An 18594-nucleotide genomic window follows, 5' to 3' on the forward strand; every position below is an offset into this window, starting at 1 on the left:
TCAGATATTCATGCACTTTGAATGCCTGCCATTAATGCAGTGTTAAACCATGTGATCCAGTCCTGGTCGTCACCAGTGAGTTCACCGCTGTTCACAGGAAGTGCTCAGCCAGCCAATCAAGAGTGAGATGGGGGTGGAGCCCTGCAGCCCTCCTGCTCCAGCACACCAATCAGCAGCCTCTGCTCACAGGGAGGGGCAGGACACAGCGCAGTGCAGCGTTTAATGGGCCTGTGCCATGAATAATGACATCACAGAGCCACACTGCAGCTCACAGCCTCACATGGGGGCAGCATTATCAGAGGGAAGTGAGAGATCTATCTATATATATATATATATATATATTTGGTAAGATAATAGCTTGGTTATTATATGTTGATAAAATACTGTTAGTGTAGCCTAACCTAAAGTGTTTACGCAGTAAAATGTGAAGAGTGAATAGAGAACAATAACAATAATAACAATGTAATATGTGTCTTTGTGATATTCAAGCAGTAACTTTGTTATTGAGTGCAGTGTGGTTTGCAGATTGAGTTCAGCCAGTGTTAATTCTGTCAGACGGCAGCAGAGGATTCAAACTTACTATCTATCTGTTCTACACTCAGTCTGACGGGTGGACATTTCTAAATACATTCATATATTCATTATATTATTTGACGTGTTATTCCTTTATTTTAATAAATCTTTTCTAAAACATTTTTACTTTGATCTTTCAGCAGTACTGAATAACTTCCCATTTATATTTAAACATGTTCCAGATCAGTACTATCAGACTTTTATTATATGCTTTGCTACTAGCTGTCAGCAGCTGGACACAGTGCATTTAATAAATCTTAAAAATGCTATTTTTAGCAAACACTCCATTAATTTAATATTAACCGTCTTATAAAAACTTAGCAGCTATAATCATGTTCAACTTTGTTGATGTTAAAGTTGCTTTTCCAGCTCTATCACATCATCAATGACATTGCTTTGGGATATAGGATTGTGTATTTTATGAACATGTTACACTGAGAGGCGCAGGGCTGTAAGTCGCCCTTGATTTTATTTGTGAAGAGCAGCTCTCCGCAGGTCCACACTGAACACAGCTGGGACTCGGAGAGCAGGAGCGGGGACGTGTGCTTGTGGAGGCTGTACGCACACTGTCCAGTCTGAGAGCTGGGGAGAGCCGCAGCAGTCCTGCGTCGGTCTGTGTACACAAGTCCTGTCAGGGGCTGTCCTGGGCCGTTGCTCACCCAGTACCCACTGGAGCGCTCCGTATGGGCGATTCTGAACACTGTGCAAGGAGGGCTGGGATGACCGGTGGGCTGGGGAGGCTCAGAAACCTGTGACTCGTTCATCACTCCTGCAAAATCTGACCAAGGAACAGAGTTCAACTCTAGTAAGATATTGTTATCTCTCAGAACATAAATTGTGAACATGCATTAATTTCTCTTTATAATAGGTATTATAAATCATATTCTTAATGTAATACATTATTTGATCTGTCTATGAGACAGACATTATGAAGCCAGATTGGACAACCAATTTATTTCAATCAGCTTGTGTGGAACTCTACCTTTAATGCTCAAGAAAATGCTGTTCTTGAACTGAATGGTGTCAGAGGCAGTCAGTTCTGCACACAGATAATTCCCCATATCCGATGGTCCAGCACTGGGAATTTGCAGAGTAGAATTGCATCCATGTCTGTTTCTTGTCTCCTGATTCACAGAGGCGGTGGCACCATAAAGATTGCACAGGATCTCCGGAGCCTTGCCTACCTCCTGTCTGAGCCACACAAAGGTCCGAGAGCTCCCCCCGGCCGTGCTGCACTGCAGAGAGACTGAGTCCCCGAGCGAGGCCGTCACAGAGAGTGCAGGCTGCAGGAGCCAGGACACCATCAAACCTGCAACACAGCAGCGCAGGACCCGGTCACAGTGCCGCAGCACCCAGAGACACGCCTGCACACAAGCTTCTCTGCTGCAGTTTACTACATGTCTAGAGGACACCACTCCCGCATTGTGACGACTGCAAGAAAATAAATAGACACGCTGTTCTCAGGGTTTCCCTGTTGAGAAAAACCAGATGGTAACTCACTGAATGCGAACTTACATGATGCTGAAAACAGCAGAAGAGTGCGGTGGTTCATTGCTGTGGCAGAGCTTGTGTCTGAAGACAGCCTTCTTCCCTAGAGACCTCAGAGTCAATGAGCGCAGCTGTTTGGTATGGGGGCTGTGTGAAGTGTACTAGAGTGACTGACCCAGGGGGTGTGGTGAAGTTTAAAGGAAGGACACATTTTCTAAGAGAAGACATTTTCCACTGCGAGAGCTCTGTGTCATTCTGTAAACTCTGTAAACATTTTCGAATGAGTAAGTGTATGTGTAGCTATGCATGTCTGGTTTATAGGACAGAATCTGTTTTGTTAAATTATGTAATTATTATGATTAAGGTTTGATCTAAGCTTCCTTAAATGAAATGTCTTTATCACCAGTGCTGTGTAGTGTCTCAGCATTAGGAGTGAAGAGTGGACACGGTGAGTGAAGTGGACACGGGCCACGTGTTACTGGGACACTTCGTCCTGCAGAAGCCGATCCTCAGTCAGGCATGTCCCTGTTTCGACTCTGTCACTACAGATGTCCATTGGCAAGGGATTATAAGGTCCCTCTGTTTCCTGCCAATGATCTGTGCCTCTTACAGTAAAGTCATGCTATTTTGAATCAGCAGCAGAGTGCCAGCCAACCGTCTCACTGAGCTCCGTATGCCCGTGTTCTGCACTACCAGAGCAGTGCCCTGTTTTCATTACATATATCTGCTGGAAAAGCACTATTCTTGTGATTGGATTTTTACAGACAGCAGCAAAACAGAAATAAGGGGGCCAGGAAAAACACACTTTTTTAAATATATTTTTTATTCAAATCTAGAGAATGACAAAGTCAAATGTCTAAAATGTGCCGTGACAGATAAAGACAAGTCTGTTCCTGTGGTCATTTGTTCAGATCCCCCTGGTGGATAAAGTGTGTCCACTCAAGTTACAGAAACAAGAAACAGAAAGAACTCAATGGATAAAGGGACTTTATTATTACTTTTAGTATTAAGGTAAGGTTTCAGGTTAGGATTAAGATTTGCTGGATGTAATGGTCATGGAACCTCAGACTCGACCTCACAGAGCCTTCACAGGGCTCTGAGCTCGGCCCAACACTCTCAGCAAGGCGGTAAAAGAGCCAGGCTGCCCAGAGCTCATCTGTAGGGCGTGGCAGTGGTGCACCAATCACACTGCTTTATAAAATAAATAGATTAGAGATGGACCATCATTGAGCCCAATTAGAATAACAGTTCATAACAGGTCAAGCACCACAGGGGTCAAATGAAGGCAGATACTCAGAAGGCTGATATTTATACCAGGATTTCAGGCCATCTAGGGGTGCAATAATCCCATTAGTAGAGGAGGGGGGCTTGTTTTAAATTATTCTTAGGTTCTGCATGTCAGAAGGAGTTCCTTTCTTGACCCACAGAGACATCAAAAATGTCTGCAGCGCTGAGGGACGGCTGTCATTTTCTGTGGTGACATCTGACGTCAGTGTAGACCACCCCATCCACCTGCTCTTGTTCTCTCCTCCTCTGCTTGTGCTTCCTTCCTCTCTGACCGAGCTCCACGGTCGTGTAGGTCACCTCAGCGTCCTGCAGCAGAGAAAACAAAGACCAGCTCAGACTCTTCATCCTGTGTTTCAACAGCTGTGCAAGTGTGTGACACACGGTGGCCAAATAGTGCACACAAACACACGGGCTTTGACGTGGTCAGTGACATTGTACAGTGTTACCTGACTGCTTGTGGTCTCAGCAGATGCAGGGACGGAGAAATTGTCTGCTTTAGAGAGATCTAAAGATCAACAGAGAGAGAGAGAGAGAGAGAGAGATAGAGAGAGAGAGAGAGATAGTGGCAGTAAGGCTCTGGACAGAGGTCTAATTCTGTGTAATAGTTTTTCTACCCTGCCCTCTTCAGGTACATTTTAAACTAGCAAACAGGAAGCCATTAGAAAGTTGTAACAGATCATCACACAGGTTCCCATGTTCGTCTGCTCAACAGCTATGATGGCTGAAACAACGAGCTCACCTGCACGCCAGGTAGCCCTGTGCCGAGACCACACCCTGAAGGCCAGGACAGCAAGGAGCGCGAGAGACACCAAGCCCAGCCCGGCCAGCGCCCACACAGCCACAACACCAGCGCCGGCCAACCAGGATCCTGCTGTTCCAGCGCAAAGTTTCAATCAGACTCGTGTTTAGGAAAACAAATCATTATATGACTTGCTTTATTTCTATTGTTTTCTCATAGATGTTTTATTTCAAAATTAAATTACACTTCATTATTCTTGTTAGAAACTGTCCATCTGTGTCTTCTCTTACACCATGGTAAATCTGCATAGTAAATAGGCAGTTTTCCTCTGGCTGTACAGTACCATGCATGTCTTTGCCAGGGTTTTCTATAGTGAGTATCATGGTTTACTGTCCTATACTTCTCTACCTTTACCATGATTTCACTTTGCTTCCCTTTATTTTACTACAGCTGCAGCAGACAGCATTAATATTAAGGTTTGTCAGAAAATGAAGCTGATAATCATGTTTTCCTTTGTTTAGAACATCTCAGATTAATTAATTAGTGGTTCTCATGAGCTGCTTTGATGTTGCTAAATACCTTTTCCAGGCTGCTGTAATGCTGCACCTTGTCTGAAGAGCAGGTGACTTGCATCAGGACAAAGATTCAATTAACAATGGATATTTAGAAAGCCTCATCAGCAGATGAAAAGGCATTGTACAAAATGTATACACACGAAAATTAAAGACACACACACATACACTACCGTTCAAAAGTTTGGGGTCACTCTTAACATCAAATTGATCAGAAATACAGTGTAGGCATTGTTAATGTTGTAAATGACTATTGTAGCTGGAAACAGCTGATTTGTAATGGACTATCTACATATGCATACAGAGGCCCATTATCAGTAGTCATCAGTCCTGTATTCCAATGGCATGTTGTGTTTGCTAATCCAAGTTTATCATTTTAAAGGCTAATTGCTCATTAGAAAACCCTGTTGCAATTATGTTAGCCCAGCTGAAAACTGTTGTGCTGATTAAAGAAGCAATAAAACCGGCCTTAATTAGACTAGTTGTGTATCTGTAGCATCAGCAATTGTGGGTTCGATTACAGACGCAAAATGTCCAGAAACAAATAACCTTCTTCTGAAACTCATCAGTCTACTCTTGTTCTGAGAAATGAAGGCTATTCCATGTGAGCAATTTGCCAAGAAACTGAAGATCTCTTACAACACTGTGTACTACTCCCTTCACAGAACAGCGCTAACTGTCTCTGACCAGAATAGAAAGCTCAGTTGTGCACTGGGGCCTCCCACTGCTCAAGAGGACAAATACATTAGAGTGTCTAGTTTGAGAAACCGACACCTCACAGGTCCTCAACTGGCAGCTTCATTAAATAGTACCCGCAAAGTCAACAGTGAAGAGGTGATTCCGGGATGCTGGCCTTCTAGGCAGAGTAGCAAAGAAAAAGCCATATCTCAGTCTGGCCAATAAAAAGAAAAGATTAAGATGGGAAAAAGAACAGTGGACACTGGAAAAAGTGTTATGGACAGACAACTCTAAGTCTGAGGTGTTCGGCTCACAAAGAAGAGACGCAGACCAAATGAAGAGATGCTGGAGGAGTGCTTGACGATATCTGTCAAGCATGGTGGAGGCAATGTGATGGTCTGGGGGTGCTTTGGTGGTGGTAAAGTGGGAGATCTGTACAGGGTAAAAGGGATCTTGAAGAAGGAAGGCTGTCACTCCATTTTGCAACGCCATGCGCACTGTGGACGGCACTTGATTGGAGCCAATTTCCTCCTACAACAGGACAATGACCCAAAGCACAGCTCCTAACTATGCAAGAACTATTTTGGCAAGAAGCAGTTAGTTGGTATTCTGTCTATAATGGAGTGGCCAGCACAGTCACTGGATCTCAACCCTATTGAGCTGTTGTGGGAGCAGCTTGACCATATGGTACGTAAGAAGTGCCCATAAAGCCAATCCAACTTGTGGGAGGTGCTTCAGGAAGCATGGGGTGAAATCTCTTCAGATTACCTCAACAGATTGACAATGTAAGATATTATCTGTTAGAATATATTTTTCTATGGGAAATTCTATATCATCTGGTTTGGTAGAGGAAACAGACTTCCTCCCTTTTATCTGGTAGCCCTGGTAGCCCTGGTAACTTTATCTGTATGTCCAGAAGACCAAAAGGGACCTGTCCTCTGATTGGCTCCTAGCCAAATTCGAAATGACCCCCACTTCTAAATTACTTTAGCATAAGGCACCCAAGTCATGGTGGTGGCAAAATGCTATTGGTTGGAAGGAAACCTTATAAAAGAGAAAACAAAGAGAATTTTAGTTCTCTTAACTTCTTCATTCTGCAACGAGACACAACAAGAGAGGGCTGGAGGGAGAGAGAGAGAGACACGCCGCTGCCTACATGACCAGACTGAACTAAGGTGTTCTGTGAGAAGAAAGAAGAAAATGGGTATTATCTGTTTCTTTCTGTAATCCAGCAGAAGCTTAATATTACTTATTTTCAGTAATATAATTTAATGATATTAGTTTCCTATTTTTGTCAAAATAAATGATTATTGCACATCTGTGTCTTGACCACATCTTCCCTCTAAAAAGAATCTTAAAAGAGAAACCAATTGACCTATGAGTTTTCAGTTCAACTATTTATTTAGATTGACTTAAAAACCAAGCATTCAAAATTCTCTTACAACAACTAGAATGCCAAAGGTCTGCAAGGCTGTAGTTGCAGCAAATGGAGGATTCTTTGACGAAAGCAAAGTTTGAAGGGCACAATTATTATTTCAATAAAATATCATTATTTCTAACTTTGTCAATGACTATATTTCCTATAAATGTTACTATATTTCCTATTCAAACTCATTTCATGTATGTTTTCATGGAAAACAAGGAAATTTTGAAGTGGCCTCAAACTTTTGAATGGTATTGTATATACATGAGCACGAATTGCCACACAGGAATACAAAGTGTCATACGTGGTCAAGAAGCTTAATATGTGAGAAACAAGTGTCATGCGACCAAAAAAATAAAATAGTTAGGACCATAAATATTTGGACAGTGACACAATTGTCATCATTTTGGCTCTGTACGCCACCACAACGGATTTGACAAACTAACATAATCATGAATTAAATGGTGAGTTTCAATACTTGGTTGAAAATCCTGTGCAGTAAATGACTGTCTGAAATCTAAACCCATAGACATCACCAGATGCTGGGTTTCTTCCCTGGTGATGCTCTGCCAGGCCTGCACTGCAGTGTCTTTAGTTCCTGCTTGTTCTTGGGGCGTGTTGCCTTCAGTTTTGCCTTCAGCAAGTGAAATGCTGCTCAATTGGATTCAGGTCAGGTGATTGACTTGGCCATTGCAGAACATTCCACTTCTTCACCTTAAAAAGTCTTGGGTTGCTTTCACAGTATGCGTCGGGTCATTGTCCATCTGCACTGTGAAGCGCCGTGCGATGAGTTTTGAAGCATTTGGCTGAATCTTAGCAGATAATAAGCCCTAAACACTTCAGAATTCATCCTGCTGCTTTTGTCAGCAGTCACATCATCAAAAAATACAAGGGAACCAGTTCCCTTGGCAGTCATACATGCTCATGCCATAACATGCTCCATAGATGAGCTGGTCTGCTTCGGATCATGAGCAGTTCCTTCCCCTCTCCATACTCTTCTCTTCCCATCATTCTGGTATAAGATGATCTCTGTCTCATCTGTCCATAGGATGTTGTTCCAGAACTGTACAGGGTTCTTTAGATGTTTTTTGGCAAACTCTAATCAGGTCTTCCTGTTTTGGGGTCTTACCAATGGTTTACATCTTGTGGTAAACCCTCTGTATTTACTCTGGTGACGTCTTCTCTTGATTGTTGACTTTGACACAGATACGCCTACCTCCTGGAGGGTGTTCTTGATCTGGCCAACTGTTGTGAAGGGTTTTTTCTTCACCAGGGAAATAATTTTTCCTCATCAGTGCGTTCTTACTTTTTAAGAATGCACCAAATAGTTGATTTGGCCACACCAAATGTTTTTGCTATCTCTCTGATTGGTTTGTTTTGATTTCTCAGGCACAACTGAAGGCAAAACACCCCAAGAACAAGCAGGAACTAAAGACACTGCAGTGCAGGCCTGGCAGAGCATCACCAGGGAAGAAACCCGGCATCTGGTGATGTCTATGGGTTCAGACTTCATGCAGTCATTGACTGCAAAGGATTTGCAAACAAGTATTGAATCTCACCATTTAATTCATGATTATGTTAGTTTGTCCAAATACTTTTGAGCCCCTAAAATTGGGGGGACCACATATAAAAATGGGTGTAATTCCTACACTATTCAGCCAATTGGGATGTAACTGCCCTCAATTTAAAGATGAAAGTCTACACTTAAAGCACATATTATTTGTTTCCTTTCAAATCCATTGTGGTGGCATACAAAGCAAAAATGATGACAATATGTTTGGATCTAACTGTAAATAAATATATATTATATATATGTAACCCCCTGGTCAAGCCAGGCTCAGGGGTTTATGTAATTCTTTAATACAGGAAGACAATGGGGTTTGTTCGTTCTTTATTAAATTAAGGGGTTAACAGCGCCAGCTATTCAACATCTAAAGCCATGTAAAATAGCTACCTAAAAGTAAAGGTATTTGTGTTATTAGTCCAGAACCCGCCAGTTTGTTTTGTTGGTGGAGGGGACAGAAAAGAGTGAGCACAACGACATTGTGGGGAGCACAGTGGGGGGGTGGACAGTGTTTTCGAGGGTGAAAGGGAGTGACGAGAGTCTGCGGGAAGTCAGTGGGGGAGCCGGCCGGTCGAAAGAGAGAGAGGAGAGCGAGTGAGCAGCGAGAAAACAACCGGGAGGACGAGCTGGAGGAAAAGAGAAACATCAAATCAGCGGCCTGGAGAATCTCTGCCCGGGAGCCCAGCGTTTGACCTGGCCTGACCTGGAGAGAAGGAAAGACCACGAAAGCAGAGCAAAGTCTCCAGAAGCGGAGACGGAGAGGACCAGGGAGAGTCATTCACCTGCAAACCAGAGTTACACAACTTCCGTTCATTTTGAAGAAAGATTAAGATTTCATTTTGGTACTTGAACTGTGTAAATAGATCGGGACTGTAAATATAGTTTTCACTGAAGCGAAGAAACATTTTCCTCCTCACAGTTCACATGTAAAATCGAGGGGCTGCATTTCTGATTAAAAGACGTTTGATTTCAAAACAAAACCTAGAAAAAAAGGGATCATTACTTTCTGGACTTGTTATACTTTCGCTTGAACGGTTATTTTTTCAAAAGACACATTTTCTTTATTTTTGAAAAACGCAACCAGGACTTGTACTTTATTATTATTATTTTGAGTTGGGATCCCTAGTTTAGTATCGAGCTCTTAAAAGGTGGTACCACATATATCTGAAAAAAGATTTGTGTTTGTGAAAGAATGTATTTTGTTATTTTCTATATCGTGTGCATGTAAAATTGAAAAAAGGGTAAAGAAGGGGAAAGAAAAGTCTGGTTGTTTGCAAATTGTCTGCAAAATACACAATTCTAACCATTTCCTTCTCAAATTCAACTTTAGTAAATAAATGTAATATTTGTTTTGCCATAATTATTGTTGTTTATTTTAAGTGAAAATTAGAGGTTGGGGGTTATAATAATTTACACTGCTTACCACGTTATTGTTTCTGGTCCACATTTTTCTAGTATGGTAATTAACTGTGCCCAGTTGTATCGTTAACCCATGCTAGTGGAGGCACCGCGCTATGTTTTTTTTCGCACCCTAATTATCCCTTTTTCTCTATGCAATTGTGTTGATTCCTTTAATGCCACTATCTCAACGGCTTTCACCAGCCAAAACATCTAAAAGGACCAGGTCCCATATCTCTCCCCTAGTACGGTGTGGCACCTATTAAAAGTACCGTGTGGAGAAGTGGGGTTTCATATATATACACACCGATCAGCCATAACATTATGACTACTGACAGGTGAAGTGAATAACACTGATAATCTCGATAGTGTCAGTGGGTGGGATATATTAGGCAGCATGTGAACATTTTGTACAATGGACACCTAACGAGCACGATGGGGCGAATGGGCTCCTCTCGATTGTGCGCTTTCTTATTTTCTTATGTTTTAATGTTCTAAAACTTAAACACAAAGACTTGGATAAAACGTAATAGTTTTACATATAAACATCACACATAACATTTTCAGAGCAGAAACATTGCATTTATAATTAACATTTTAGTATTTTTCAAGTGCATATACAGAAACATGAAAATACAGTACAAAATATACTTTAAGCAATAAGCTGTGTAAACTGGTGTAAGATATGCACATATCTTAGCAGACGTATATTATTATAAAAGATTAAACTGTTTTAAAATTAGTATAAAAATAAAATATAACATTATGCAACGTGAAGCGCTTTGAAATGGTCTGTTACAGCTGCGTATATCAATGCAGAAAACACGCTTTTCAACACTACAGTGCATTTGCCACAGTCTGCCTTTCCACACTGTGTGCGGACATCAACAGGGCAGATTGTGCTGCATTTTGCAGCCTGGCAGTGTCTTTATTCTGTGTGCCCGTGGCCAGCGCTGGCTGAAGGGTGAGGGGCATCTTCTCAGTCCTGTATAGATACTGAATTGTAGTGCCATCAGCAGCACATAAATGCTAACAACAGCCAAGAGCTTTATCACCTGTGATTCTTCAATTGTGTATATTTTGTGACATCTGCTAATAACATCACTAATAATATATTAATATATGATGTGTAGAAATGCACATGTTATAATTCTTTCACAATTACTGATTTTATTGAAGCCCAGATTGTCAGCTGTATTATATCCAACATAGCCTACCACATAATTGCTGGTCTGGAGATTGAAGAAGACAGTATTTAAAATGTACTAATATGTTACAAGTTTTATGGCTGAAAAGCCATATAGGTATTTAATTCCTATATTTTGTAACACATGAGAACGGATATGCGGGAGAAGTTCATATATGCAGAGATATTTACATTTGAATTGCAAAAGCTGCACAAAAAGCAGCTATGGTGGTGCGAGTGTTAACAGTGCTCAAACCAAAATAAACAGACGTACAAAAATGAATCCCAATATTTAAAGTAGCCAACCTGCAAACTCCAGCCGTGTCCCGTTGCCAAACAGGATCTGCCCACATGTGGCCACAGCACAGTAGTAAGTCCCAGCGTCAGAGGAGCGGAGGTTCCTCTTGGGGAGCTCATAGACACAGCCCTGTGCAGGAAGCCCAGGCTCAGAGCTGCTCTCACACGGATCACTCCTGTTCCCATGGGTGTAAATGAGTCCTGGAAGGGCTTCTCCTGAGCCATGCCTGAACCAATGAACACTGTGCTCTCCTGCACAGGTCTCAGTGTGTATTGTACACTGCAGAGTCACACTGTCTCCTGGCTGGACGGGGACAGACGCCGGCTGCTGCTCCACTCTCCTGCTGACGGACCCTGAGACTGAATCAGTAAAGTATGGGTTTATAAAAATGTATTAAAAAGTACTATTATATAAATTTGAGCTGAATATTTCTACAATCTGTAAAACACTATTTAGCTGGATATTAGACTTTTCATCTTTATTTAGTTTTGCTTCAGATTCATTGTTGAAACCTGGATGATGGTTATTATCGTGAGATTGAAATCTTAATTATACAGAATAAATGGACCTGCACTGCAACCTGTCCAAACATGTACAGAGTTAGAAACACGTATTCTCTACTCAACAGAGGCCGTTGCAGCATTGCTCAATGGTCTTACCTTTCAGTAACAGCAGAGTCCCATTCCCACAAGCCACCCCTCGGTACATGAAGGCTGCACAGTAATACACGGCCACGTCTGAAGAGCGAATGTGCGAAATCTGGAGGTCGAAGCTTTTGCTCGTGTTCTGCACTGTGAAGCGACCGTCTTTAAACTCATCCTGGAGCTCCATCTCCTGTGAGTACTTAGACAGCGTCGCTATGGATCTGGGCATCTGGCCGACGTCCTGCTTCAGCCAAGCCAGTGTCATCGTACGCGTGTGGCGAATCGAGCAGAGCAGAGTTACGGAGCGGCCGATCGGCACAGTCACGGAGGACTGGGGCTGAGAGACCACGTCTGCAGCTGCGACTGGAGCAAGCACACGAAACACCCCATGAGACACTCGCTGTCTGAACCAGCCTTTCTCACTGCGACCCTGTTCAGTGCAGCCTGATTAATACGTGTCTTGCAAAATATATAATTTACTCCACCAGCCTTTACTTTCAACAGAGTAAAAATAACAGCATTTAACCTGAAATAAAGATGTAAAGATACTTATAGACTGTGTAACAAGTGTGGTATGATACATAATCGATGTACTTACGTCAGGTTAAAAGAAACACAAGTAAACTGCAGAACCAGGCTGTTGTAGACATTGCTCTCGTACAAGGAAGATTTTTCTCTTCAAGCTGTTCAAGACAAATGTTTCTGAGCTTCTCTGTGATGTGAGGTGCTGACAAAGAGCTTCATTTCATCAAGTCAAATGCAATCGCTTGTTTGGAAATGAAGGGAGGGGTCAGTGCTGTCACTGATCTCTGAGATCTGACGGAAACCGTGATCATTCAGTCCACAAAATGCAGTTCTGGTAAGAAACATAAGTCAGGGTCTTAAGCAGACTTTTAACACAATTATTAGGAAAGACCACCAAATGAAGCAAAGACTGAGATCAAAACATAATGTCACAGTGATTATTAATCTCCACTAATCAGACACAACCTCGGACTGTTTTCTCTGTATGGAAGCCTACAGAGTTCCTCCTAAGTTACGAAATGTATCAATATTAAAGTACAAATACACATTGACGGATCATAATTAACACGATTCTTTATAAAATAATGATTATATGTTTGTTATTTTACCGCAGAGACACAGAGTCCCCGAGCGAGGCTGTCAGAGGGAGTCCAGGCTGCAGCAACCGGGACACCATTACACCTGCAACACAGCCTTCTTCCCTAGAGACCTCAGAGTCAATTTGGTATGGGGGCTGTGTGAAGTGAACTAGAGTGACTGACCCAGGGGGTGTGGTGAAGTTTAAAGGAAGGACACATTTTCCACTGCGAGAGCTCTGTGTCATTCTGTAAACTCTGTAAACATTTCCGAATGAGTAAGTGTATGTTTAGCTATGCATGTCTGGTTTATAGGACAGAATCTGTTTTGTTAAATTAATTAATTATTATGATTAAGGTTTGATCTTAGCTTCCTTAAATGAAATGTCTTTATCACCAGTGCTGTGTAGTGTCTCAGCATCAGGAGTGAAGATCTCTGAGGTGGAGGTGAAGAGGAGGATGGAGTGATCAACGGTGTCAAATGCTGCGGAGAGGTCAAGGAGGATGAGGACTGAGGAGAGGGAGGCCGCCCGAGCACAGCTGAGGAAGTCAGTGACTGCCAGGAGAGCCGTCTCAGTGGAGTGAGCTGTGCGGAAGCCGGATTGCAGAGGATCAAGGCGTGAGTGTTGGGACAGAAAGCCAGAGAGCTGACGGTGGACAGCACGCTCAAGGGTCTTTGAGAGGAAGGGGAGTAGGGAGACAGGGCGCCAAGGGTTGGTTTCTTGAGCAGTGCGATGACAGCAGCTTGTTTAAATGCAGAGGGGAAACAGCCAGAGAGGAGGGAGGAGTTGAGGAGGGAGGAGATCAGGAGCGGTCACTTGGAGGAGGTGAGAAGGGAGAAGGTCCAGTGCACACATTGTAGGTTTGTGACGGAGGAGAGCGGAAACATCAGAGTCTGAGAGAGCTGAGAATTAAGAAAAGGAAGCTTGGTAGGTGGGAGGTTTGGGTGTGATGGGAGAGGAGGGGGGACTGTTGAAGAGCCTGCGGATGTCTGCAATCTTAGAGGAGAAGAAGGAGGCGAAATCATCAGCAGTGAGAAATGAGGGAGGAGGAGGGGGAGTGGGGGCAAGGAGGGAGGAGAAAGTGGAGAAGAGTTTGCAGGGGTTGTTGACAGTGGATTCAAAGAGTGATTGGAAGTAAGACTTCTTGACTGAGGTGAGAGAGGACGAGAATGTGGACAGTAGAGAGCGGTAGAGTTCGAGGGCAGCTGGGAGTTTGGTCCTTTTCCACTTCTGTTCGGCGGCACGCAGACTAGTTCGGGTTGCGCGGAGAACAGCAGAGAGCCAAGGCTGAGGAGGGAAAGGACGGGCAGGACGAGACGTGAGAGGACAGAGAGAGTCAAGGGAGGAGGTGAGGGAGGAGAACTAAGAGGAGGTAGCACAGTTGACAGATAGATGGGAAAAACAGTCAATGGAAGGTAAGAGAGTGAGGGCAGTGGAGGCAAGGGTGGAGGGGGAGACAGAGCGGAGATTACGGCGGAAGGTGACAGAGGGAGTGGGTGGAGTCGGGAGGGAGGGGAGGGAAAGGAAGAAGGAAATGAAGTGGTGGTCCAAGATGTCCATGGGTGTCACGGAGAGTGTTGAAGGGGAGCAGCCTCTAGAGAAGATGAGGTCTAGCTGGCAGCCGGCCCTGTGAGTGGGGGGAGATGGGGAGAGAGAGAAGTTGAAGGAGTGAAGGAGAGGAAGAAATCCGGTACAGTGGGATGGGTTGGAGAGGTGGATGTTGAAGTCTCCCAGGAGGATGGTAGGTGAGGACAGTGAGGGGAGGGAGGAGAGAAGAAAGTCGAGTTCATCCAGGAAGGAGGCGAGTGGACCAGGGGGACAGTAGAGAACTAGAAGGAAGAGGTGAGAGGGAGAGGTGATTTCCACTGCATGGAATTCAAAGCTGTAGGTCGAGATAGAGGAGAGAGAGAGGGGGACAGAGAAGGGGAGAGCAGGAGCCCTGTTCCTCCTCCCCGCCCGGTAAGATGAGGGGAGTGGGACAGGACAAAGAGAGAGGATAAGGCAGCAGGGGTGGTAGAGTTGTCTGGGGAGATCCATGTCTCGGTGAGAGCGAGGAAATCCAGAGACTGGTGGGAGGTGAAGGCGGAGATGAAGTCGGCCTTGTTGGAAGCTGAGTGGCAGTTCCACAGGCCTCCAGAGAGTGGAGTAGTAGGGAGGGAGGAGGAGGGGAGAGGCAGAGAGATGAGGTTGGAGGGATTAGGGAAGCAATGGTGTGCAGCTGCACACCGAGAAGACTGAGAGAGCAGGACAGGAATCAAAGAGATCATCATGGTTCCCTGTTGTTGCTGTGCGGCGTCTCCTCGCAGTCTTTTCCTTCCTAGAGTCCCCGCAGCTAGAGTCCCCGCCCTTTGGAGACGGGGCCCTTCGGAAGGGGGACACTGGAGGCTGCTGGTACTGACTGCTGCCGCAGGGGTCCAGGGGGCTGTTAAATACGACACCTGTAACTAATTAAGACTGCGCAACTGCCTCCCACGCAGGACTGCTAATAGCACAATTACTGGCCGTTTAATATCTGAATACAGACAAAGACATTGCCAGACACACGCAGTTACAATGAACAATAGCTCGTAGTAATGCTAAATAAATGCTAAATAATCACAGCCTGCAATGTAACGCTTCTGTTTTACAGAAAGTGTGTGTCGAGTGTGCTAAGTTGTTAAATTACCTAACAAACAGTTGATGCTCTTACTACAAAACAGGTGCAAGATATATAACACGTAGCTAAACAAGTAACCACATAAACAATCAATGTAACTCTTAACTAAACTAGGAAACAGGAGAGAAAAACACTTAACTGTGGCGACTTAAGCATCTCCTCAGCTGGCTTGCCCGAGTGTCCAGTGGAGTGGACAGATGTCCATTGGCAAGGGATTATAAGATCCCTCTGTTTCCTGCCAATGATCTGTGCCTCTTACAGTAAAGTCATGCTATTTTGAATCAGCATCAGAGTGCCGGCCAACCGTCTCACTGAGCTCCGTATGCCCGTGTTCTGCACTACCTGAGCAGTGCCCTGTTTTCATGACATATATCTGCTGGAAAAGCACTATTCTTGTGAATGGATTTTTACAGACAGCAGCAAAACAGAAATAAGGAGGACAGGAAAAACACACTTTTTTAAATATATTTTTTATTCAAATCTAGAGAATGACAAAGTCAAATGTCTAAAATGTGCCATGACAGATAAAGACAAGTCTGTTCCTGTGGTCATTTGTTCAGATCCCCCTGGTGGATAAAGTGGGTCCACTCAAGTTAGTGGAAGCAGAAAGATCTCAATGGATAAAGGGACTTTATTATTACTTTTAGTATTAAGGTAAGGTTTCAGGTTAGGATTAAGATTTGCTGGATGTAATGGTCATGGAACCTCAGACTCGACCTCACAGAGCCTTCACAGGGCTCTGAGCTCGGCCCAACACTCTCAGCAAGGCGGTAAAAGAGCCAGGCTGCCCAGAGCTCATCTGTAGGGCGTGGCAGTGGTGCACCAATCACACTGCTTTATAAAATAAATATATTAGAGATGGACCATCATTGAGCCCAATTAGAATAACAGTTCATAACAGGTCAAGCACCACAGGGGTCAAATGAAGACAGATACTCAAAAGGCTGATATTTATACCAGGATTTCAGGCCATCTAGGGGTACAATAATCCCATTAGTAGAGGAGGGGGGCTTGTTTTAAATTATTCTTAGGTTCTGCATGTCTGAAGGAGTTCCTTTCTTGACACACAGAGACATCGAAAGTGTCTGCAGCGCTGAGGGACGGCTTTCATTTTCTGTGGTGATATCTGACGTCAGTGTAGACCACCCCATCCACCTGCTCTCGCTCTCTCCTCCTCTGCTTGTGCTTCCTTCCTCTCTGACCGAGCTCAACGGTCGTGTAGGTCACCTCAGCGTCCTGCAGCAGAGAAAACAAAGACCAGCTCAGACTCTTCATCCTGTGTTTCAACAGCTGTGCAAGTGTGTGACACACGGTGGCCAAATAGTGTACACAAACACACGGGCTTTGACGTGGTCAGTGACATTGTACAGTGTTACCTGACTGCTTGTGATCTCGGCAGATGTGGGGAGGGAGAAATCTTCTGCTATCTGACAAAGATCTAGAGAGAGAGAGAGAGAGAGAGAGAGAGAGAGGCAGGCAGTAAGGCCAATTCTGTGTAATAGTTTTTCTACCCTGCCCTCTTCAGGTACATTTTAAACTAGCAAACAGGAAGCCATTAGAAAGTTGTAACAGATCATCACACAGGTTCCCATGTTCGTCTGCTCAACAGCTACGATGGCTGAGACAACGAGCTCGCCTGCACGCCGGGCAGCCCTGTGCCGAGACCACACCCTGAAGGCCAGGACAGCAAGGAGCGCGAGAGACACCAAGCCCAGCCCGGCCAGCGCCCACACAGCCACAACACCAGCGCCGGCCAACCAGGATCCTGCTGCTCCAGCGCAAAGTTTCAATCAGACTCGTGTTTAAGAAAACAAATCATTATATGACCTGCTTTATTTCTATTGTTTTCTCATTGATTCTTTATGCTTAGTTACACTAATTACACTTAGTTATTCTAATAAGAAACTGTCCATCTGTGTCTTCTCTTATACCATGGTAAATCTGCATGGTAACTAGGCAGTTTTCCTCTGGCTGTACTGTACCATGCATCTACTTTGCCAGGGTTTTCTGTAGTGAGTATCATGGTTTGCTATCCTGTACTTCTGTACCTTTACCATGATTTCACTTTGCTTCCATATATTTTACTACAGCTGCAGCAGACAGCATTAATAAGGGTTTGTCAGAAAATGAAGCTGATAAAACTGTTCTCCTTCATTTAGAACATCTGAGATTCGTCAGATGAAAGTTGATCTCATGAATTTATATAGTATATGTGTATTAACGTATGTACATTATAAGATATCATAAAATATAATTCACAAAAACTGTAACTGCTATATTGTTATACAAGTTGCAACTGTGGATTGAATAAGGATTTCTCAGCTCAGCACAGACTCGGATGTCTGTGGCTGTACAAGAAAACAAAGAAGAAAAGTGATACTTTTTTTTGAAAAACCTCAAACATTTGGAATTTAAATGTTTCATAAAGTAGCTTAAAAAATTGCAGTGGAGCTAGAATATTTAAAGCAGCCTACCTGCATACTCCAGCCATGTCCCGTTGCCAAACAGGATCTGCCCACATGTGGCCACAGCACAGTAGTAAGTCCCAGCGTCAGAGGAGCGGAGGTTCCTCTTGGGGAGCTCATAGACACAGCCCTGTGCAGGAAGCCCAGGCTCAGAGCTGCTCTCACACGGATCACTCCTGTTCCCATGGGAGTAAATGAGTCCTGGAAGGGCTTCTCCTGAGCCATGCCTGAACCAATGAACACTGTGCTCTCCTGCACAGGTCTCAGTGTGTATTGTACACTGCAGAGTCACACTGTCTCCTGGCTGGACGGGGACAGACGCCGGCTGCTGCTCCACTCTCCTGCTGACGGACCCTGAGACTGAATCAGTAAAGTATGGGTTGGTAATTTTTACACATTTCTACAATCTGTAACACTCTATTTAGCTGGATTTTAGACTTTTCATCTTTATGAATTTAGTTTTGCCTCAGATTCATGGTTGAAAACCTGGATGATGATTATTATCGTGAGATTGAAATCTT

The 18594-nt window shown here is 43.9% G+C and overlaps 1 protein-coding gene across 1 annotated transcript in view; it reads right to left on the minus strand.

The window, feature by feature from the left end:
• Nucleotides 1-16883, minus strand: part of LOC136751681 (signal-regulatory protein beta-2-like) — a 31912-nt gene extending 15029 nt beyond the window's left edge. Inside the window, exons 1-7 of the mRNA XM_066707473.1 lie at nt 16811-16883; nt 13348-13434; nt 11839-12213; nt 11215-11541; nt 4088-4122; nt 3621-3654; nt 1758-1882 (exon numbers count right to left, since the gene is read on the minus strand). Coding sequence (XP_066563570.1) covers nt 1758-1882; nt 3621-3654; nt 4088-4122; nt 11215-11541; nt 11839-12213; nt 13348-13434; nt 16811-16883 — 1056 coding nt within the window. The remainder of the gene's footprint in view (nt 1-1757; nt 1883-3620; nt 3655-4087; nt 4123-11214; nt 11542-11838; nt 12214-13347; nt 13435-16810) is intronic.
• Between the last annotated feature and the right edge of the window lie 1711 nt (nt 16884-18594).

The sequence above is a fragment of the Amia ocellicauda genome, chromosome 6, assembly GCF_036373705.1.
Source record: "Amia ocellicauda isolate fAmiCal2 chromosome 6, fAmiCal2.hap1, whole genome shotgun sequence".
Lineage (NCBI taxonomy): Eukaryota > Metazoa > Chordata > Actinopteri > Amiiformes > Amiidae > Amia > Amia ocellicauda.